The sequence below is a fragment of the Sorex fumeus genome, unplaced genomic scaffold (genome assembly GCF_029834395.1).
Source record: "Sorex fumeus unplaced genomic scaffold, SorFum_2.1 ptg000131l, whole genome shotgun sequence".
Classification (NCBI taxonomy): Eukaryota; Metazoa; Chordata; class Mammalia; order Eulipotyphla; family Soricidae; genus Sorex; species Sorex fumeus.
The window spans coordinates 22,624,228-22,647,110 of NW_026606188.1; the positions used below are offsets into that span (position 1 = coordinate 22,624,228).

Below are 22,883 nucleotides of genomic sequence, written 5' to 3' on the forward strand. Positions count from 1 at the left end.
TTGGCTGTCTTGTCTTTGTTCTTCTGTATGTTCAATATTTGTTGTATGTGCTTAAACTCCAGCTTTCTTGAATTTGTACTACTAATTATACTGTGCTTTTGGTATATTTTTCTTCCTTGTTTCTTTGTGCTTGTGAGTTTATAGATTTCATTAAATTTGGGACTTCTTGCCTTTTGGTAGGGGGGGAGGCCCAGGGCTCCCTAGGGGCTCCAGGGACATTCATATTTATACTCAATAGTATGGACCTGGTGCTACCAGGATTATACCTGGGCGCTTTCAGGGGGCCACATGGTGCCATGACTGAATTTGAGGTCTTGTTGCTTCAGCCCTTTGAATTATCTTTGTGATCTAACTTTTCCTAAATTTATTTATTTATTTATTTTTTAGGGTGTGTGTCTGCACCTTGTGGTGCTTGGGGCTTATTCCTGGCTCTGCATTCAGAAATTACTCTTGAATCACTCCCGGCAGTGCTCGGGGGACCATATTGGGTGCAGGGGATCAAACCTGGGTCAGCAAGTGCCCTACCCGCCGTACTACCAGCCCACACTCCAGTTCTCAATATAGATTTTTCTAGTTTAGATATGGAGATATGGAAACATGAACTGTTCCCAGTTGAGAATTGTTCAGTTTCTTTGGTGGTGGTCCTGTTCTTCATTGCTCAAGCAACATCCTCGTCTTACCTGTTCCACATTTTCATAGTTTAGTTTAATTTTTTTTTCTTTTTGGGTCACACCTGGCGATGTACAGGGGTTACTCCTGGCTCTGCACTCAGGAATTGCTCCTGGCAGTGCTCAGGGAACCATATGGGATGCTGGGAATCTAACCCAGGTTGGCTGCGTGCAAGGCAAACGCCCTACCCGCTGTGCTATCTCTCCAGCCCCTGGTTTAATTTTTTTTTTTTAACTTTCAAATATTTTGTGTGCTGTAATTGGTTTTTCAGAACCATAACTTAAAAATATGAATGTTTTATTTCCTGTTTTTCTTTATATTTTACGTGCAGGGGTAGGGGTATTGGGTTCATACCCAGAGGGTGCTGAGGGCTTTCTCCTGGGGGTGGCTCAAGGGTCATTTGTGGCAGTGCTGAAGTGACCATATCTGGTGCCAGGGATCAAACCTGGGTCAGCCACATGCAAGGCAAATGCCTTTCCACTGTACTATCTGGCCCGTTTTAATTTTTTGACTTCCCCTGGAGTGCAGGCCTCTCTCCATCTCCTCAGTCCGTCCTGGCTTGCTGACCTCTCTCTGCAAGGTCTTTCTCATAGTAGGCTTGTGCTCGTAGTATGTTTACTTAGTTTCTTCCCAATGGCTGTTTCTTTTCTTACCTTACAGGGGCCTTCTGATGACTATTTGTAGCCGCTCATCTTATTCTTGTTACCACGAGATGATCCTGGGTCATTTCTTCTCCCCGACACAGCCTATTTTCAACCTGCTTGTTCACTTCTCCACTTGTGGGAATGTGCATGCTATAGGCAATGCTTTGCTACTGTTCACTGCTGATTCTCAGAACACAGATCAGTACCTAACCCATAGTAGGTATCCAGAATAAATGAACTGAAGATTAGATTTCAGTTAACTTACCATTTGTGCATTTCCCCTTTTATCATGTAAGTTTTGTATCTTGATGGTTCTTTTAACCTCAGTGCTTCATTTTCTAGCATGTTAGGGTTTTACTTTTAGGCCACATTCAGTGGTACTCAGGGCTTACCCTTCCTCTACACTCGGGTCACTCCTGGAGAGGGTTTGGAACCATGTGTGCTGCTGGGGATCCAACCTGGATCAGTTGCATGAAGGCAAGCAAGTGCCTTACCCAATCTCTGGGGTTTTATCTGGATGCCCAGTAGGAGTGAGAGAGAAAATGCTTTTAGTATTTATCAGTTTCTAGGAAATTAAACGCAGATATAAAAACACAACTAGAAAAATAAAAACAACTATATCAGGTAATTTGCATTTAGCTGGAATAACCATAGAGGAAACATAGCTGTTCATTTGTTTTATGATTTGTTATAGTATATGGAAAAAATATTCCTCAAATTGCTGTGTCGGTATAATTTCAATTTTTAAATATGCCCTATGTATAATAATAACCAACCTAAAATAAAAACTGAATATCCAAATACTTGCTTAATAGGGGTGTGATCATCTTAATTTTGAGACATGTAGAAAAATTCTACATACCAGGCTCTCTTACCAACTATAAACTTAGGGATTTATGTTTTTATTTTCAGTTCATTATATGCAGAGAAAGATAGGTGGACCTGTGGACTGAAAAATTACCTTTTTTGAAATTAATGAAATTGATGTTGTGAATTTTTTAGATCTTTACATTCATATGGGGCCAGTGGGGCCTCCCTCCCAAATGCAGTGTATGACTTGGGGTTATCAAGAAGCAAATTCATTAATCTCTGCATTTGTTGACTTATTTGTCATTATAAGTTATCCTTTGTTCTTTGCCGATCTTGAAAAATGAAGTTCAAATTTCTAAAATGTACATTCTTTATATACCTTTTCTGTAGCCTATCCTGAGCCAGAAGCTGTAAGTAGTTACTACTCAAGGTACTTGTTAAGGACAAAACTCTGAATAGTTGTGCCTGGCTTTAATACAAGCACTGTAAATCAGATAAATACAAACAGGATTCTTAGAATGTAATTTTAGGCTGTGTTTTCATATTTTAATATCTATCTGAGACAGTTCTTAGTAGGTAAGATTCTTAAGGCTATTCCACACAGCAGCACTGAAAACTGATGAAAATCAGTGAAGCTCTTAAATCAATTACAGCAAAAATGATTGATATGTCAAAATGTAAGCAAGTTGTATTGCATACAGACTTTTAACAGCAGTAAAAAAGTTGCTCCCAAGTCAACTTCAGTGTCTAAAAGTACAGATGATTCTGAGGCACTGGAGCGTGGCAAGAAGCAAGAGCTGCTCCAAGTAGCCTCACGGCAGGCTGGGAGACGACTTCGTGACTGCGTCTCTCAGTGTCCCGTGTTCAGGAGCCAGCTACGCACCAGGCTTTTAGTCTGCGCCGCTCACTGTCCTACAAGCACTGACTATAGCTAATTGAAATATTCTTTGCCTTCCTAACACTGATTCACTGATTCTCTTTGAATGTTTCATTTTCTTTTTTTGTTACCATTTCTCTTTTAAAAATGTATTTTTACTAGTTAACAATATTATTTATTACATTATTAGCTTAATGCATCTGTTTGCATAGGATTCTCCACAATCTGCCACCTTCATTCCAATGTCATCTACTACCAGAGACCCTCTACCCTTTGTTCCCCACAAGTGCAAGGTAAATAGATCTAAAACTAATGTGAAATGCCAGAGTTTTGTCAGCATCTGGTGAAGTAAATGACCAAGATATGCCTAGTAACCACATTTCCAGTAAGACAAGTACTCCTCCCAAAATAATACAAGGATTTTGGGGGTGGCAAATTAATTACCCAAGGCTATATGCTTTACAATGAGATATATAAAATAGTTGAAATTATATTTAATGTAAACTAATTTCAAGCTTTCTATACAAATAAAGGTATTGCTATATAAGAAAAATCACCATTAGAAGAATTTTCCTGGTTGTTAGACTTAGAAATTTTGTTCCTTGAATAGAGTGTAACCATGATGAAAATTAGCGCCACAAAGAAAAAAAGTGTCAACACCTAACATTTTGTAAAAGAAAGGCAGACTATGAACTTTTTTTTTTAATATCTATATAAAAAATAGCGAGCGATTTACAGATCTCTTTCTCTAATCAGAACCTCAAGTGTATATATAAAGGTACTGTACAATATATAAACATTTACAACCAGTACATCCATATTTTGCTTAGCATTCCAAGGCCACATTGCTAAGTCAGTATATAATCAGTACAGTGACAGGTTACTTAGGAAAAGAGGAAAGAGCCACATCAGACTGACAACATATGACATTAGAGTTATGTCACAGTTAACAATACCAGTAAAAATAGGATTTTTATCACTAATTGTGGACTATAGGGGAAATATGTCATTTCTGTAGTACTAAATTCTTAGTATTTATCAAGCTTCCTAATTTTGCTCTATTCAAGTAGTTAAAATAGGTGGGTGAAAAGGGATTTCATAATTTTCACTCTGGGAAGCATGTCTTATCTACAGGGGCTGATTCCGTTGTTATAGTAATTTATAATCAGACTTTGAGAGGAAAGGACCAACATAATGAGTTTCACAATAACAAGAGGAACCCAAGGGTGACAGAACCAATATATTAAAATACTCCATAAAATGGTTTTAGTCTGAGAATGCCCCCTTATTTATAGATGCTGCTGAATGTGACTTCAGTGGACAGAAAAACCTGGGTCTGTTTCATGGAGTAAAAAAACCATCTCCACCTGCCATCCAACATCTTTGCTTAGACTTTTAAAAAGAACTCATTGATGTAAATGACCTAAGCAGATGCCTAGTTATCCTTTCTTGTTTTTAAACAAACTAGGCAGCAACTCAAGAGAAGTCAGATCTAACAGTCCCTGTTTCCCCCCTTGCCCACCATTACTGCTGAGCAGGTCTTGCTTGGCCATGTTGTTTCTAAACAGCCCAGTTGTACAGCTGCTCCAGGATGAGCTGGTGCTTTTCCTGGCACTGGGCTGTGAAACGTGATTAAGTCCTTCACACAATAGGTATGATATTTTGACTCTTATAAGTCTGTACTTATGGGCCAGAGTGATAATATAGTGGATAGGGCACTTAGCCTTGCACACAACCGACCTGGGTTGGATCCCTGGCACCCTATATGGTTCCCGAGCCTGCCAGGAACAACCCCTGAGCATTGTCAGGTGTGGTCCCTCTCCACCCCCAGCCCCCCAATATATACTAAAAAAATAAGGTTTGGTACTAAGTGCAAACAAAAAAATCCAGAAATCAAAGTTGTTATCTTCTTTGAACAACAATAAGCAATATTTCTACCTGCTTCTTTGTGGTTTCATACTGAAATAAAAGACCTGAGCAGCAAGAACTACATCAGTCCTGGGTAACAGCAAGAGGTGAATTCATTTCTTAAAAAAGTTTTTCATTCTGGACATTGAATTGTAAGTTATTTGAAATACTTTACCCTGACAAAATAATAAGCCACAGGAAAATCAATATTGACTGCCCCCCCCCCCCCCCCCCCTTAAATAGTGATGTTTGGAAATTTAGCTTTTAACCTGGGCCATCGTCAGTAGAGGCAGCTGCCATGGTTAATGATGAGTGAAGTCTCCTGCACGAATTCAGTCTCTCTGTACACATGCAACATGCTATTGAGAATATGAGCTTCCAAGCCAAACCTATGTTTTCATCACAGTGGGAATATCTGAGAAGGGTAAATTCGACATGATACAGTAGATTAACTTGGCACAAATACAAAGTGAGTGTGAACGCACTGTTGCTCTCCACAGATGTCAGTTGTCAGGATGCTCATGGGACGGCTAGGCTGCCTCAGCGGAGGCTGGCACGTGAGGTTAGCGAGTGGGGAAGGTGGCCAGTGGCAGACCAGGCTCAAGCAATCCTAGACCCTTCATGCAGCCTGGTCACTTGAAGCTCAAAATGTGCTGACATTCATTTCAGAATTTCCATTAAATAGAAGACACTTTGGGGGAAAAATGCTGCTTTTCAGGAAGGAGAGATTATCTTTTCTTTTCTTCTGTTTTACACTAAAGGTCACAGCCGCTTCTCCGTCACCCCGGCAGTGCCAGCCGCTTTATTTGCACTTGGCACCTTCCAGGGCCCAGGGGTAATTTGTGTTTTCTTAGCCAGGGGAGCGCTTTCTGGTTTGAGCCCTCCGCTCTCTCTATTTTTGTCAGTGGCTTCTCTGTGAGCCTCTGTTGGGGTTAACACCGTTTTTCCTTCAGGCTCCTGCCTCAGCTTCTTTTCTGAAACATGGATATTTTCTCCCGTTCTCTCTTTACTGGAACTCATTTCTCCTGAGGTTGCTTTCCGTCCCTTTTCATTTTCTGGCATTGCTCTACTACTAGTAGCAGCACTAGTCTTTTTGGGTGGGAGAGACTTCTCATCCATTCTCTTGGGTCTTTTCTCTGGAGACCTTGTCCTGTTTTTCCCAGGGTGGCTCTGCTTCCCATCTTTCCCGATAACGCCTGCTTTTCCTTTCCTAGCCAGGACCTGCTCGGCTCTGTCACTGGCGCAGGCCTCCATTCTTTGCCTCTCGAGCTCTGAGAATTTGGCGTCAGCATTTGCTCTGTCTTTGTTTCCTTCCATTTTTTGCTGCTTCTTGGGGCTTGAAGAACGTCCTCTGCCTTTTCTGCAGTGATCTTGTCCAGAACCTGCGTGGGTGCCAACCCCACAACTTTTATTCTCCCCTTTCCTAGGACTGAGGGACTTATCTCTGGGTTTTCTTTTCAGCTCATTTTGGAGCTGACAGGGACTCTTTTCTAAATGACCCTCCAAAGAGAGACTGGCTGGATTTGGGGGACTAGCAGATCGACCTCTACGTGTAAGACTATTCTCGACTTGTAAGAGATGTTTTTTGTCACTGTGCCCATGACTGTGGGGTGAGTCCCTTTTATTCACATTTTTCTGGAGAAGAGACTGATGCTTTTCATCATGCTGTTTTTCATTTAAAGTGCTTTTCTTTTCAGGCACAGTGTCCTTTAACTCTTCTGCTTTTTCACATATCTGAACTCTTGTTAAAGATTCCTCAGTTACTAGTACATGAGACTCTTCATATGTAGAAGCAGAATGTGGAAATGGGGAAAATGGTGACTGTTCATCATAAATCACATTTGGAGATGAAGGATTACTATCCCAAACACCTAAAAAAGGGATTTGAGTGGGTAATTAAAATAGGAATAGTAAGTTTTGAACTCTTCACAGCCATTTATTTGAATTGTACAAACTGCTTAAACAGTCTGAGTATTTAATAAAATCTATATATGTTTACATATATCTCTGTAAAGGCAGATGTATAATAGACAGCTGTTTTCAGTGATATGTAATTCAATAATATATGTGTAAATTCTTTAAAAGTAGTAAAGCCCAATTAAAAACTATACAGAAGTAACAAAGTTGGACCACGTTTTCTGGTACATTCAACCATTATCAGTGGATTTAGCTTACAGAGATGTCAAAATAAAGGAAATCAAACTATGGTAACCAGAATAAGGGTCGTGGGCATTTGTAAATAGTTTTCTTACATTAAGCTGTCAAATTTAATGTTGAAAGGAACTGAAAAGTGCAGAAGATAGAATTAGATGTACTTAATAGCACCATTTTTAATCAAAGAGAAAAACAGAAGGAAGTGATTTACAAGACATGCAAATTTACCAAGTCTTTTTAAGGAAAGACCAAGAAAAGCCCTGAAAGCCTTAATGTTGTTCAGGTTTCACGTAGGAGCACAGACCGGAAGGAGCCAAACCTGAAGAAGGAAGAGAAAAAGCCTAGGACTACGTGGGAAAAAAAAAAGAAAATCACAGCGCAGTTAGCAAAGATGTCACTGGGAATGTATGATTTACAAGCAGATGGTGGAAGACACAAAACACAGTGTGAGAGTCACAGGCTGGAAGTGGGACTGGGAGGGCATGTTTACAGTTACCTCAGCTCTGCTGGGGAAGAGTAGGGCAGGCACTAAGTGGTGTGGCGCTCTGCCTCCACACTAATGCACTTCATTAAAAACATTTGCAAGCACTGTGACACTAAAAAGGCTCACTAAGTGCAGTAGTGCAGGTAATGCCCAGGGTCCTGCCCCGCTCTGAGTAAGGCGGTGGCAGCTTGTTTCTCAGGGACTAGAGAAGTCGGGTGTTCTGACTACTCACTGAAAGACTAGAGCACTATTAGGAAACAACTAACATCTGAAGAATCTCAAATACCTCATATACGTCCTTTATTTTCTTTTGTAAGCATATTTCTTTATCAAACTATGTTTGAAGTTAGTTTAATGTATACTTAATTCCCACAGTAGTCCTGCCTGAAGCCACTTATTTTGTGATATTATTATAATGATGCTATCTTATGGTTGTGGTGTTTTTACCTTTGAACGTGCCAGTAAAATGGCTGTCCCCCTCGAAACCCTTCTTTCCTCCCACCTTTCTTTTCCTCACACACTTAACTTTTTAGGTGCAGATAAGTCACTGTACTTACCATGGTCAGGTATCAAGCCAGTTCCCGGCCTCAAAAGAAGAAGAACTTTATTTCCACCGGCCTGAATGAGCTCGATTGCGCGTGTATGTGTGATGCCTTGTGTAGGTTCTCCATTGATTTCAACAATCTGGTCACCAACCTGGACAGGAAAGGATCACAGGGATGGCATGAAGCAATGTGTCATTCTGCAGTTCAGCTCTTATCACTAGAGCACTCACCTTGATACCTAGCTTTCACCTGTAAGATACCCGAGTTGAATAGTGTCACCTGTAAAATACCTGGTTGAACTATGTGAGCATGTTAGAGTCCGTGCAGACTTGGGGCAGATGGTAACAATGCTCGAGCTTGTTTGGAGGTTGTAGCAGGGGAGCGCAGCTACTCGTATACCCTCGACCGAAGACCGGTCGGTCTCTATTCGGGGAAGGCCGTCCTCTTCGACTGAGCGTGCAGCTTTGGGAGGGACGCACATGGAGTGGTGCGGGAGGAAGGGGACACCCGCCTAGCCAGCCAGATCAGCCGAATCAACCCTGGCGATCAATGGGGTGACAGATGTCGCAGCCAGATTGCCCTCACATCCCCCAAAATTCTACCTGGCAAAGTTATATACTAGCAATCTGGATCTGGGCCTCTTAAAATCAAGGTTTAAATCTGAAGGTTTGCAAAGGTTAAGCACAGAAGAGTGGAGGTCTTGGCACCCCACAGGGTACCACAGAGCTGCACCTGAGCCACGCCTTTCACCTCCCAAAACCTGGACAGGGGCTTCTCATCGCTGACACTGTCCAGACACTGTCCAGAGTTCCCTGATCCCTCCTCTGTTGCCACCTACATGTATATGGCATCAGAGAAAAGAAATAGTCAAGATTAGAACAGAAAAAACCTGAGCCTGGAGAGTGTGTTAATTCTTTCTTAAAACCAAAAAGGCTGGCACACTGGGTTGGCTCCCCGAGAAAACAAACATGAAGCTAGGGATTAGAAGAAGTTGCCTATTACTCTGAAAAAGGAAAAAGGAAAAGCACAAATAAGTGTGACTTTTGCATACCTATTAAAGGCAAATACTACTATTGTGAAAAATGTCCCAGATTTAAAATCTCAAAATAACCAAGAAAAGGGTGTAGGTTTCACGTCAAAAAACCTGAACAGGGGGCTGGAGTGATTGCACAGCAGGTAGGGCGTTTGCCTTGCACGCAACAAACCCGGGTTCGATTCCCAGCATTTCACTATGGTCCCTCAAGCACTGCCAGGAGCAATTCCTAAGTGCAGAGCCAGGAGTAACCCAAACAGCAAAAAAAAAAGAAAAAAAAAACACCAAACTGGAACAATGGAAAATTACTGAAACCCTGAAAAGTAGTTTGTATGTTTATAAGAGCTTATTAAAACAAGTCTTCAAGCAAAATTCTCAAGCAAACTATAGCATGAATCCAACAGGGAGGGTCTCAGGTGATACTCAGCAGAGTCTGGCGCAGCAGCTGGCCCCACTCGCAAAGCACCCGCGCCTCCCCTGGAACAGCCCCCTCTGGAGCTGCGTCTTGGTTTCCCAGTGTTCTGAGGAGCCGATTCATTAGTACCTACCTTCTAAGAATTTCGGGGGACAATGTATATTTTTTCAAGTTACCTATTTCCTGAATTTTTTCTAAAATTTTATAGTATGAAGGTTATCTGCAGAGTATAGATTCTATATAATACAAAAAATTTCAAGTGAACTAAGAGCTAGAAATATGGATGATTTTTGCATATTTATGAAAAAGTCTTGATGTAAGAGGTCATCAAAAATGAAAGCCAACAAACAACCATCAGACAATAATAAGCCTAATAGATGGATTAAAAAGTAATAAAAATAAAAGATTAGGTAAGTGAAAAATTCCCTTAGAAAGAGAAATCAATTTCATGACAAAGACAGATGATAAATTACCAATAGATACATAATTCTAATGAAGAAATAAAAATTAGTACATGGAGCTTGATTTGGGCATTATATATCATAATACATAATTAAGGTTAAAACGACTTTTTTTCATATTATTTGGTTTAATTCACTGTCCAAACATGAATTTCTTACTCTTGCGTTACAATGAATAAATTGCAGTGAAAACTGTAATTGACTGTTTCTGCCACCAGGTGTCACTTTTGCTTAACCGGAGGGAGGAAAGAGCCAGGGCGCTAAGATTACAGCTGAAAGTAGGGAAAGTTCTATTATGAGATGACACAAGCTCAAAAATAAAAAAGCAGCAGCGTGATAGAGTAATGTGTTTTTCTCTTTCTAGTGTCATATAAATAATGAATTGTAACAAAGCAGGTAATCTTTTAGTAAATAAAGACTCAAGTTCAGGTTTGTATTGAAAAATTACAGAAGACAGAGGAAAGAAATGACCAAAGAGGAAATGAAAGGGGAGCAAGAAAGGACTGAGAATAATTCTGTTTCTTTTTTTTTTCAAATTAAAAATAAATTGAACATCCGCAAGATATATTACATTTTGTAATTACCATTACAAAACTTTTCATAATTGGGTTTCAGTCATACAATGATGTAGCACTCATCCTTCCACCAGTGTACATTTCCCACCATTCCCTGTTTCCCGACCACCCCAACCCCACCCCGCACCCCCAGCCTCCCTCTATGGGAGGCACCTTCCTTCTTGTTCTCTCTCCCCTTTTCCTTTTGTGCATTATGATTTGCAATACAGGTGCTACGAGGTCATGGTGTTTGTTCAGGGCATTCAGTATTTTTATTGGGACGGTAAGGCCAGAGTAGCTTATCAATTGGGTGGCTGCTTTGGAATATGGATGTGACTGCCAAGGCTTCCGGAAGTACAGGGAGGTGGGGGAAAGTTGCCCATCCCGACCCCGAGAAAGCCTGGAGAATTGTCACAAAACCTGATACATGAATTTTCAGCAGTCTTGGGGAGGTCCATCCTGAGCCTGTGAAGTCAGGAGGTATGGCAGTGATTTTGGACTGTGGAAGCAAGTGGCTGCCGGGGTCTCTGCTTGAACAGGCACCAGCCTAATTCGCCCCCCTCCAATTTACCCCGGTCTGTTCAGCCTTGTGTCACTCTCAACCGTGACCACAAACGCGGGCACAGCGGGCAGGGAGCTTGCCCTAAAAATGTATCGCAGGGACTGGAGAGTGATAGTGCAGTGGATAGGGTGTTTGCCTTGCACGTTCTTGGGCATTCAGGTTTTTTCCAGATTCTGGCTATTGTAAACAGTGCTGCAATAAAAATACAAGTGCAGATGTGATTTCTACTATACATTTTTGCATCTCTGGGGTATATTCCCAGAAGTGGTATTGCTGGGTCAAATGGGCGCTCAATTTCTAATTTTTTGAGAATCATCCATACTGTTTTCCAAAAGGGTTGAACCAGCTGGCATTCCCACCAGCAGTGAAGGAGAATCCCCTTCTCCCCACATCCATGCCAACACCGATTGCTTTGGTTCTTTTGGATGTGGGCCAGTCTCTCTGGTGACAAACACATTTCTAACACCTGACAACCTGTTAAAAATCTGAGTATCTCCCAAAGGAACCAAAGTCAAAGGCACACAAGAAATGGAAAACACACAAGCAGGGCGTAGGAATGAAGCCAGCAATGGCTTAGGAATGAAGTGCAGGTGGCCCTGACCCGTATTTCAGACTTTTAGGTGGGCACGATGCCACTGCTTTACAAAGTTCTGTGGATGAAAGTAACAAGTGAAAGCACCTATTGCCTCTCAATATTTTTGTATTCTGATTCTGAGATGATATCTATTTTAAAATTCATTGTCTAGAAGTATTCATCCATCCATTCTACTCTTAGAACAAATACCAATGGAGTGCCCACAGCGAATACACAAGGCATTTAGTGTCAGGTGCTGAAGGTAGTGGAAATGCCCAGAGGACACTCAGCACAGGTGCCTGCTTAGCAGGACAGCAGAGGAGAAGCAGAGAGGCAAGAGAAGACTCAGGTGGTTGTAAGGTGCGAGAGCTGGAGGGAATCTCAGCTCTGGGCAATGGCCCCAGCATAAGCTGTCAGCACACTCTTCATGGCCCTTAGCAAGGCAAAATTTTGACAGTTTTATAGGCAGAGAAGAAGCCTTCTCTGAAGAGCTGATTAGAATGACTGGTTTTATTTGCAAATTCCACAACCTATTTTTGCAATTTACTCAATGGAGTTGTAAGATTCTGCTCAATGTGTAAAGAATAGCGTGTTTTGGGAAGTCTGTGGAGACCTACTGGACTTCTAAAAATGAAGACATGCTTTAGGGGCTTTGCAAGAACTCCAAGGGCTCATGCATATGCTACGCATGCAAGAGGCCCAGGCTTGACCCCACACTGCAAGTGCCCAGAGCCCAGAGCTGGAGTAGCTCCTGAGTATCTCTGGGTGTGGCCCCCCAAATAAGAGAACTGCATGTTTTAAAATAGACTTTGCTTGAAATCCTGTTTGTCTTTAATTTGGTGAGATTAGTGCATCTGAGGGTGATATTTGGAATTGGCAGGTATTTTATAGTTATAATTACAGTTTGGGCTTAATTGCATTTTTGTGACACTAAATGAGAGTCTAAAAAATATTTCACAAGACTTAAAGTGCCTAAATATTTTAGGAAATAGAGGGAGGAAAGAAAAAGAGCTCGTTGATGGGCAGAAGCTAGTACAGGCTTAAGGCGCATGCCTCGCACGTGGCCATTACTGGTTTGATCACCATCCTGGGCACCATTTGATCCTCCAAGCATGCTGGATGTGACCCAGGAGGCCCCTCTGAATACGGCAGGGGTGAGCACTTGGGCCTTAGCACCGAACCACTGACTCGGCTGGCTGAGAATCTCTGGGAGAGTCCTGGGTTTCCTAAGCACTGTTTGGGAAGACCCCCACCCTACCAAAAAAAAAAAGCTTTAAGAAAACCAGGAATAAATATACCTTCCCTATGTGAGCAATGCGTCAAACTTCTCTTCCTAAAACTTTACATTTGCTTGAGCTGTGCCTTTTTCACTATGTATCTACGTTTTCCAGACAAGGAGTTGGGTTCAGAGAAGCTACTCAGCTGTAGACATGTAGGAGGCAGGGCTGGAGATCACATCTGCATCCAAGTTCTGAAGCCATGTTCACTGGTCTGCAAGGAAGGAAGGCCAACTCCCAGTCGGGCCCTTCTTCCTCCACCACTGGCTGCCCAAACAGTCTCCCTCACTCATTCACACGCAACAGACCCACTTGACTGGTGTGGAGCTCCAATGGGAGTTCTCTGAGGCCTCTGCATCTCCATCTGGACCAAGCTACTGGTTCCTGGATTGCCACTGGTGGTGCTCTAGGCCCTGTGCATTGCAGGGGATCAAACCCAAGGCTCCAGCATGTAAAGCCTGTTCTCGAGTGCTTTTTATTAGCTCTCTGTCCTGAACCTATCCTGCTTTTGAATTCTCATTTTTTTCTACTCTCGCTTCTACTTTCCAAATACACTCCAGGGAAACTTAACCACTTAGGGTTCCCTGTGTCTCAGGTTAAACTCCCTTTGGGCCTGTCCTCATTTCTTCAGTCCAGACTATTCTCTCCTCAGTCTCTTCCTACTAAAAGTGAACTTATTTTTCTACCACTTATTTTCATGAGTGGTAGAAAAATAAATTAAAAGCAATCAAGATTTAGAACAAACAAAAACTATGAACCCTTCCCCTTACCTGGGTACCTGGCAGCAGAGGAAGCACATTCAGAGATCTTGTAAATGGGCTGCTTGGAGTTGAAAAATTTTAGTGTGTAACTAAACACCAGTGAATTAATTGGTCGTTAAGCTTTAAGGCCAGTAAATGTCATTAAAATAAAATTCCTCTTTTTAGGGGGTGGCATACACCCAATAGGGCCTAAAGGCTAGTCCCAGCTTGATGCTCAGGCATTCTGGGGGCATGTACAGCGCTGGGGTCTGAACCTGGGTCGCCTGCATGCATGGCAGTGCTCAGCCCTCTGACCAATCTCTCATGAGCTGCTGCTTTTAAGAAGCATCTAAAGAAGAAGAAGTGCCTGAGAAGGTGCAGCGTGAGTCTGCTGTATGAGGAGACCCGGTTCAGTTCAGGATTTGAATGTTTCAAGGTTGCCTGGCTGGCCTGAATCTAACACTCAAATAACACTGACTGGTGGCGCTCACCTGTCTACCTATAAAGGTAGCAAAGAGGAAAAAAAGACTCGGGTCTATTACTTCTTAGGAGGAATCTAAAGATTCCACTTTATCCTAGATTTTTCAGATTTTATTTTATTGTATTTTTTGATTTTTGGGCCATGTTTGGTCATGCACAGAGCATACTCCTGCTTCTGTGCTCAGAGATCACTTAAGAGATCCTGAGCATAGAAGGTGCCGAACCAAGATTGGTCATGAGCAAGGTGAGTGCCTTGGACTTGGTCCTCTTTCTTCAGCCCTCAGAGACTTTGAAAGGGTGAAAGTATATTTGATGAACCTTTCAGATTGCCCAGTGTTATGCAGGCCATGAGCAGCTCAGCTCAGCGGCAAGAAGACACAGAAAATTCCCAGAAGAAAGGGGTGTGACCCGTGTTTGCCTCTGTGGGACTGTAGCAAGGAAATGCTGCCCGTATGCAATCAGGAGTTCCTCACATTCATTCCTTTCAATCAACTCTTTACAGAAGTTTTGTTTGCAGCCAGAACCAAAGGAAGCAGAAGGAAGTCAACTCACATGAATCCTGCCATCCTTGATAGCAGGGCCATCCTCAGCCAGCCGCAGGATGAAGAGCCCCATGTTGTACTCCTTCCCGCCTCGGAGGCTGAATCCAAAGCCCCGGGGGCCTCGCTCCAGTTCCACCGGGTAACAGCCAAGGCTCTGCAGAGAGAGGAGCAAGCATGAACTATGCTTCCTTCACAGGGAGCAGCAGCACTGCCCTCACTGCGAACCAGTGATTCACACAAAGCTCCCAAGGCAGAAATGTGAGGGGCAGCTTCATATTTATCAAAGCAGTTGAACTTAATCTGTAGGTCATGTGACTTTTCTAAATAGAATTCTGCAAAATGCTTCCATGAATGAGATTTAGATTCAGTTTTCCTGAAAGAGGAAAATGGAAACAAAGCAAAGGCAGACCACTAGGATGAGCTAAAACTCCCTTGCCCTGAAGCCCATATTTCTGAAACAAGCGGTGGGCTTCCTCTGCACTCCCTGTTCCTCCATGGGCGAGAGCAGGAGGCACAGCACAGCGGGGCTCAGGGAGGACTCACCAGCCCGCGTCAGGGACATGGCATACCTGCCCGTGCCAGCCGCCCACCACCGAGATCACCGCTGTGTCAGGCTGTGCAAGTTGCCGGTGGTCGGACCACGAATGTCTGTACGTCACTGAGGCATCGCCTTTTCCACCATCACCTTCTAGGGTGCTTCTGCAAGACAGAGTCAAGTCACTCTTAACCGCAAACACAAGCACAAGCACAGCGGGCAGGGAGCTTGCTTTGCCCTCTGTTGACTGGAGTTTGATCCCGGCATTCCCATATAGTCCCCTGAGCACCACCAGGAGTGAGCCCTGAGCACTGCTGAGTGTGGCCCAAAACACAAAACCAACTCCCCCCTCCAAAAAAAAAAGCCTTCAACTAGGACTGCAAAGCTGCACACATGAACTGGCTGGAGGGCAGAGGAGCGATCTTGTCACCAGGTAAACAAGACTTGTCCAGGTGTGAAATTTCAGTGAACACAGTTTTTGTTCCTGGGCGAATCTTTTCAATAGGAGAGTAAAGAAACCCATACCACTGTGCTCAGCAAGGACATGGCCTGGGGTTCCCCTCCCCAAATCCTGAATCTCCCCACACTGTAGGTCATGTGGGTCATTCCCAGGGGTGGTTTGCGAACAGAGGGCCTGTCTAGGGCACAAGGCAGCTCTCTGATAGCCACATGCTGGCCACACAGAATAAGCAGGGAGGGAGGAGGGGATCTGAGAGCACTAAACTCACCCCCAAACAAGCAGCTCACCTGTCCCCAGGTAGGTGGTTGACCTGGGACTGTCCCACAGGCCTATGTGGCAGGGCTGGGCTTTGCCGGGCTGAGTTTGTTCCTGATGATGGACCGTGATGCTCTGTTGAAATGAGAGAACAGCAATTAAGACGTACACCTGCACCAGCCAGGAGAGGGTTGCCCATACCAGCCATCACTACTTTTCTGCCACCACGCTGGGACATCAGTATCCATCACTGTGGCTCTGGAGGCATGTTCGTGTTAGAGACCAGGAATCATATTCTGATCACACACACCCTTTTACCTTTGTCAGTACAACATGAAACAAAACATACTCAATAAAGGTGTTTGGGGTCTTGGAGTCAAGGATGGGGCTGTGGGGCACAGGAGTGCAACTTCCGTCTACAGACTAGTGCCTGCTACTGAACCTGTGCCTTTCATCCAGGAGACATTTAGGAAAGCATCTGGCTTGAACAGCTAGGGAAAGGCTTAACTGCTTTGGAAGAAAACTAAAACAGAAAAAAGGTAATATTTGTTTCTGCGTCTTCCCTAGCAGCTCCCCGAGTTCTTGTTCTTTAGACGGTGACTGAAGACCGTGACCACAGTCCCTGCTGCTCCATCCCTGACCATCCCTGACTCTACAGTCGGGAGCCATGGCAGTAAAGCAGATCTGAGACTCCCGGCTATTCTCTCTGCAGTCAGGTGGGATCTGTGCACACACTCACTGCCGCCCAGCCCCTGCCCCCGATTCCTGTGCTGAGGGCAGAACCTTACCCCTCACTGGAGTGCTGGAGATGAGCAAAAGAGCTAAGAGCAGAAGTGTGACTTAATACAGAGGGTTTCAGACTGTCCACAGATCCGTGAGTACCGTCTGGTATGAAAAAGTGGAATGAGTGTTACCTGCTGTACTATCTCCCCATCCCTGAAATATTCTTATTATATTAATAACTTGTTATTGTCATAATCAAGAGCTCAATTCTTATCTGGAACAGTATTTCTTTAAAGTTCTATCTTCTGTTCAATAGAAGTAATTTTCAGGTTAAAATGTGGAAACTGAAATAAATGAAAGCTTGGGAAATAAAGGTGGTAAAGACTAATGCTTAAAATAATCATTTTGTGAATGCCTACCTAAGGAAGCAATTTCTACTAAAAAAGCTTAAATTTCAGCTTTTGGTGATAGTTTCTTTCTTCCAAAAAATAGTTTAATTAATTTTTTGGTTTGGGGCCCCTTTGGGTGCTCAGGGTTTACTCCTAACTTGGTGCTCAGGGATCACATCTGGTGATGCTTGGGGGATCATAAGGGATGCCAGGGATCGAACCCAGGTTGTACATGTGCAAGGTAAGTGCCCTCCCAGTTGTACTCTTGCTCCACTCTGGCCTCTGTTTATTTATTTGGGGCCACACCCGGCAGTGCCCAGGGACTGCTCTAGGCTCTGTGCTCAGAGATCACTCCTCTGGGGAACTATAAGGTGCCTGGGATAGAACTGGCATCAGCTGTGTGCAAGGCCAGCCCTCTAACCACTGAACTATACCTCCAACCCTGAAATTTCAGCATTTAGGCAGGTATCACTATTATTTGGGGTGGGGGCTGCCCAAGTGCGCCTCAGGGAGTGCACAGGTCACTTACTTTGTCAACCAGACCAGCAGTTAAGTGCTTGGCTCTGTGGCACTGGGGACCACAAGGACCACTCCAGCACTGCTCGGGACCATGTGTCCCTCAATCATGTGCTATGTCCCCAGCCCTCGTATCATTATTGAGTAGGTAGGGCTGATATGCTTCTCTTAACATGCTGACACCTGTAGCACCGGTGGCTCATGCCTGAATATGGTTAATGATATTAGCATAAACTATAGCACCAGCAGCAGTGTGTTAATGGTCTTGGGACTAAAAGCTGAGAGAGAGACCGTTTTTCTGCTGCTGCGCTGGTGGGTGATCTCAGCACTGCGTGCCAGGCAGCTATAGGACCAGCCTGTGCAGAACCCAACAGAGGGGTGAGTTTACTATTTTGGTTTGTTTGCTTTGTTTTGGGGCCATACCCTGGCAATGCTCTGGGGATACTCCTGGCTCTGCACTCAGGAATCACCCCTGGCACGCTTGGAGGATCATATGGGGTGCCGGTAATCCAACCCGGTCACTTGTGTGCAAGGCAAGCACCCTCCCCACTGTACTATCACTCTGGCCCTGTGTGGGTTTGCTCTCAGTGTTCCAGGGCCAGGGAGGCTGGACGGGGGTAAGGCATTTGCCTTGCACGAGAGATGCTGGTTCGATCCCCATCTGAAAAGGCCCTAGGCAGCTGTGATCTTCATAATCTGGGGGTCACAAGTTTTTGGTTGTACTTTTTATAAAACAATCATGAATTTTATTTTCCTAATTAACTTAAGTTCTGAAGAATGTTGAAATAAATGCTGGCCTCCTAACTGGTCTATTGATCTTGTCTTTGTTAGGATTCCAGTGTTAACACAGAGAATGAAATATGCCACTTCATTAAAAGCAGTAGTTTAGGGGCCAAGTGATCATACAGCAGGTAGGATCCTTGCCTTGCATGGAGCCAGCCAGTGTCTGATCCCAAGCACCCCAAATGATCCCCGGCACATTGCCAGGAATGATCTCTGAATACAGAGCCAAGTGAAAGTCACACCACTGGGTACGGCCTCTAAGAACAAAATAAAACAAAGAAGAGACCAGTTTGGCAGTTTTCAACAGGTTAAACATTGTTATTATAGAACCCAGTAACTACACAGACACACCTCCAAGAAAAATGAAAACACATCCACACAAAAAACATGCATACCAATCTAATAACAGCACTATTCAAGATTATATATATGTATATAAAACACCCAAATGTCTATCAAATGACTAGGTAAGTAAAATATACATGTGCTTAATGGATCATTATTCACTAGTCATAAACAGATCATTATTCACTAGTCATAAACAATCTACAGCATGAATGAACTTCAAAAACATTCTGCTAAGTGAAAGAAGTCAAACATAAACAAACATATGCTGTATGATTCCATTTATGGGAGATGTGCAGCAGATCTGTAAATACAGAAGTGGTGGATGGCGTCTTGCAGAAATAGCAGGAATGTCCTGGAGAGTGTCGAGGTGCCCCACCCACTGTGCTATCTCTCTGGTTGCTAAGTTTAGAGCATATCTTACTTACAAAGAAAAAAAATATACAAAATATACAAATATATACAAAATATATTTAAGATCCTGAATTAGATGGTGGGATGAAAAAGTGACACTTAAAAAATAGTGTATGTTTTGGGGGTGCGGGATGTATAAAATTCATAAAACCTTATCTCTAACTCAGAAATGAATGCCAACACACATATGTTTTAAAAGACACAAAAAACATGATGAGGCACATAAAATACACCGAATTAGTGGCTAGTAAAAGTAGGGATAAAAAAATGAGTGAGACATGAGGAGTTTGAAAAAGAAGGAATTAGGAAACAAAAATAAACAAAAATTATTGCATCAAGACCTGAACCTTCTCACACAGCTTTGAACAGCCTCTGAGAACTCATGCTCATTCTGAGAAACTGCGTAAACAAAATCTGAGAGAAAGAAGAAATCAATCTTGAAAAACAACACAACTTAAAGATGTCTTTGCAAGGCTGGGAGTACACACTGATATCCAATGTGTGATGCCCCCTGAGAGTGCGCTGTGTGTGGGAGCGGGAGGTAGTGCGGGAGGGCAGGAACATCCCGAGTCAGGAATTCAACTGCGCTCTCCTACCACATGCCACTTGGTAGACCGAGTTTGTGGCTGAGTCAGAACAAACATTATGCAGCCCTGCAAAGGCGGGGTGTGGCAGGGTGGGCATGTGCTTGCCTCGCTCCCATCAGCACTCAGGATGAGCAGGGGATGGAGTCAATGCTGACACTGGCTGCACAGCTGAAACACTCTGCCTGTATGACATATTTGGAAGTCTTGAAACTGCCACTACAGAACTTTTAGGACTCAAGGGGCACTTTTTATCCCCAGAGTTAATGAGATTTTGTTTGTGCTCAGGGCTCTGTGCTTGGGAGATCATTTCTGGCAGTGCTGGGTATCTAACCAGGGTCACCCACAGGCAAGGCAAGGCAATTGCCCTAATGCCTATGCTATCCTTCTGACCCGAGTGAGTGACAGATTCTTTTTGGGGGATTGGCAGGGTCACACACTGGGTGATGCTCAGGGGTTACTCCTGGCTCTTCACTCAGTAATCACTACTGGCGGTGATGGGGAACGATGTGGGATGCTGCAGATGAAACCTGGGTTGGCCCAGTGCAAGGTAAGTGCCCTACCCACTGTACTATCTTTCTGGCCCCTAATTAAGAGATTCTGAAAGGTTCCTAGTTTATTAAAACATGAAGTCACTTAATCACTTAACTTCCCGTTAGTTGTCGATTTGCTCGAGCAGGCGCCAGTAACGTCTCCATTTGTCCCTGTCGCGTGCTAGTGTAGCCCAATGGCATCTGTTCGCTCCGGGAACATGAAGAGCCTCAAACCGATTGTTCATGATCTTGACGAAGAAGTCTGACCATCTGGTAGGTGGGCGGCCACGCGGTCTCTTGGCATCCCGTGGAATCCAATCAGTAACAGCTCTAGTCCAACGGTCGTCTTTAAATCTCATTACGTGACCAGCCCATCTGATTTTCGACACCTTGGCAAATGAGACAGCGTCCCTGATCCTTGATCGTCGACGGATGTCAGAACTCCGGATTCGTTCTCTCATTTGAGTGAAACGTGATATTCCAAGCATAGCTCTTTCTATTCTTCTTTGGGAGACCTGAATGGCGTTCTCATCTTGTTTGCGTAGGGCCCAGGTCTCTGAAGCATATGTTAATGCAGGAAGAACAGTGGAATCAAAGAGATGTGCCTGGAGCCGGAGGTTCTTCGTCCTCTTAGCTATTTCTTCGACGTTCTTGAAGGCGTTCCAAGCCGCTCTTTTCCTCCTGCGCAGCTCGGGTGCCAGGTCATTTGTCATGTTGACCTCTCGACCTAGGTACACATAGCTGTTGCATTCGGAGATGGTCGTTCCATTGAGAGCGAATGGGGCGTCAGGAACAAGGCTGTTTCTCATAAACACTGTCTTCGTAAGATTCAGCTGTAGTCCTACCTTTCCACACTCACGGTCAAAGTCGGCCAGCATTTGTGCCGCTTGGCTGATGTTTGGTGTTATTAAAACAATGTCATCAGCAAAGTGGAGGTGGTGTAGTTGCCGACCATCTATCTTCACTCCCATTCCTTCCCATTCCAGTCATCGCATGATGTTCTCGAGGGTGGCACTGAAGAGTTTTGGTGAAATGGTATCACCCTGCCGCACCCCTCTCTTGACATCAACGATCACTTCTTTGTAGAATGGTGAGATCCTGGTAGTGAATCCGCAATACAGCTCACGGAGGATCCTGATGTATTGGGCTTGAATGCCCTGATTGGCTAGGGCTTCAATGACCGCTTCCGTCTCAACAGAATCAAAGGCCTTCTTTAAATCAATGAACGTTAAGCAGAGCAGCATCTTGAACTCCCGAGAAACCTCAATGAGCTTGGTTATCGTGTGGAGATGGTCGATGGTGCTGAATCCTTTGCGGATTTTCATAGATAGTAATGCATATCTATGAAATGTGATTTCGAATGTGACTGTGCCAATGGGAGGAATCTACTTTAGTGGCAGAATAGACAGTAGGGCTCTTGCCTCACGCACAGCTGACTCTGGTCTGATCTTGGCACCCCATATGATCCCCTGAATCCTAGAAGGAGTGAACCCTTACGCATAGTCAGGAATGGCTGAAAAGCAACCTTTAAAAGGGTGGCTTTCAATTTCATTACACATGCAAGCCAGTAAAGTCAGGAACACTTTCACCGGCCACCAAGGCAGAAATAAGACCAGACCAGACGTGAGCTGGAAGATTCATTTGGAAGTCTTCTATGAGAGCATCCCTGGCAGCAACGCCACCCGATGCAGACGCGCCGGGATAAGAGGCGGTAACTTCTGGGCCCAGCAGGAACTTTCTTTCCCAAGTCCACGGACAATGGCTGTAAAACCAGTGGTTCAAAGTATGTATTTGCGAGGTAGTTTTCTTCCATCCTTACGTTTTATAATGAAAACATTTTTGGTATTGCCAGAAGTCTTTGGATCAAAATGTCAAGATTAACTATTACCTTAAGAACAAAGACAAATTTTGGAAAAACTCTCAAAAATGCACCATCAACATAAAGGGCAATTTTGGAAAAATATATTCTAATGGAGACCAGAAAGTGAATTTCTTTTAGGGGGGTGAAGTGGAGGAGGGGTTTTTGACCATATCCCCCAATGCTCAGGGGCTATTCCTGGCTCAGTATTCAGGGTATCAATCCTGGCACATGCTCGGAATGAACTGGGGTTGGGTGCAAGCGCCTTACCTCTATAGGACTTTTGTTTTCTTTTTGGGTCACACCCAGCGATGTTCGGGGTTACTCCTGGCTCTTAACTTGGGAATTATTCCTGGCGGTGCTCAGGACTTACTCCAGGTTCTGCACTCAGGAATTAATCCTGGCAGTGCTTGGGGGACCATATGGGATGCTGAGGATCGAACCCAGGTCAGCCGCGTACAAGGCAAATGCCCTACCATCTGTACAATCGCTCTGGTCCTCTTATAGGATTTTTTTTGCCCAACAGAAAGTGATTTTCTAGAATTGAACTAATAGAGTTTGTGGAACATCCAGCATTATGATATATCTATATATATATATATAGATAGATAGATATTGAGAGTAAGTATTGAGAAAATCCTATAATAATTTAAGTTTTTTATATCTGCTTTATTTTTCATTTAGCTTTTACTGTATTTTACTAAAATGCTGACCTGCATTTTAGTAAAATACAGTATGAATTATAAAAACACACACTGG

At 43.7% G+C, this 22,883-nt stretch overlaps 1 protein-coding gene across 4 annotated transcripts in view; it reads right to left on the reverse strand.

Moving 5' to 3' along the window:
* Positions 1-5,128: 5,128 nt before the first annotated feature.
* Positions 5,129-22,883, reverse strand: part of MAGI3 (membrane associated guanylate kinase, WW and PDZ domain containing 3) — a 312,781-nt gene continuing 295,026 nt past the window's right edge. For 2 of the 4 annotated variants that reach the window (XM_056139119.1, XM_056139118.1), the window contains exons 17-22: positions 16,012-16,114; positions 15,299-15,428; positions 14,740-14,883; positions 8,104-8,242; positions 7,291-7,381; positions 6,643-6,779 (exon numbers count right to left, since the gene is read on the reverse strand). In XM_056139119.1, coding sequence (XP_055995094.1) covers positions 7,332-7,381; positions 8,104-8,242; positions 14,740-14,883; positions 15,299-15,428; positions 16,012-16,114 — 566 coding nt within the window. In that variant the 3' untranslated portion in view covers positions 6,643-6,779; positions 7,291-7,331. Of the gene's footprint in view, positions 6,780-7,290; positions 7,382-8,103; positions 8,243-14,739; positions 14,884-15,298; positions 15,429-16,011; positions 16,115-22,883 lie in introns of all 4 variants that reach the window. The other 2 variants (XM_056139117.1, XM_056139116.1) reach the window with 1 other exon arrangement.